General features: G+C 47.9%; 1 protein-coding gene across 1 annotated transcript in view; it reads left to right on the plus strand.

Annotated features, from left to right (window-relative positions):
• Positions 1–91: 91 nt before the first annotated feature.
• EMH_0067940 (uncharacterized protein) overlaps positions 92–466 on the plus strand; it is a gene marked incomplete at both ends in the record, with an annotated part of 924 nt that continues 549 nt past the window's right edge. The window contains one exon of the mRNA XM_013498678.1: positions 92–464. Coding sequence (XP_013354132.1) covers positions 92–464 — 373 coding nt within the window. The remainder of the gene's footprint in view (positions 465–466) is intronic.

Raw genomic sequence — 466 nt, forward strand, 5'->3', positions numbered from 1 at the left:
CAGCAGCAACAGAAGCAGTAGCAGCAGTAACAGCTGCAACAGCAACAGCAACAGCAACAGCAACTGCAGCAGCAGCAGCAGCAATAGCAGCATGCATAGACAATCCCGAGGGCACGGGAGACAAAGGGATGGAGAGGAGACAGAAAGAAAACAACGCAAAAAATATTTAAAAAAAGGAGGCAGAAGAGGAGACAGGAAGGAGACAGAAGAGGAGACAGAAAGAAAAGGAGACAGAAGAGAAGCCAAGCAAGGGGACAGGAGACAGCAAGGAGACAGAAAGGAGACAGAAAGGAGACAGAAGAGGAGACAGAGAGAAGAGGAGACAGAAGAGGGGACAGAAGGGAGAGGAGATGGGAGACATAAAGGGGACAGAAAGGAGACAAACAGGAGACAGAGAGGAGACAAAAAGGAGACAGAAAGGAGACAAAAAGGAGACAAAAAGGAGACAAAAAGGAGACAAAAAGGA

This window comes from Eimeria mitis, genomic scaffold, assembly GCF_000499745.2.
Source record: "Eimeria mitis Houghton genomic scaffold, Emh_scaff3625, whole genome shotgun sequence".
Lineage (NCBI taxonomy): Eukaryota > Apicomplexa > Conoidasida > Eucoccidiorida > Eimeriidae > Eimeria > Eimeria mitis.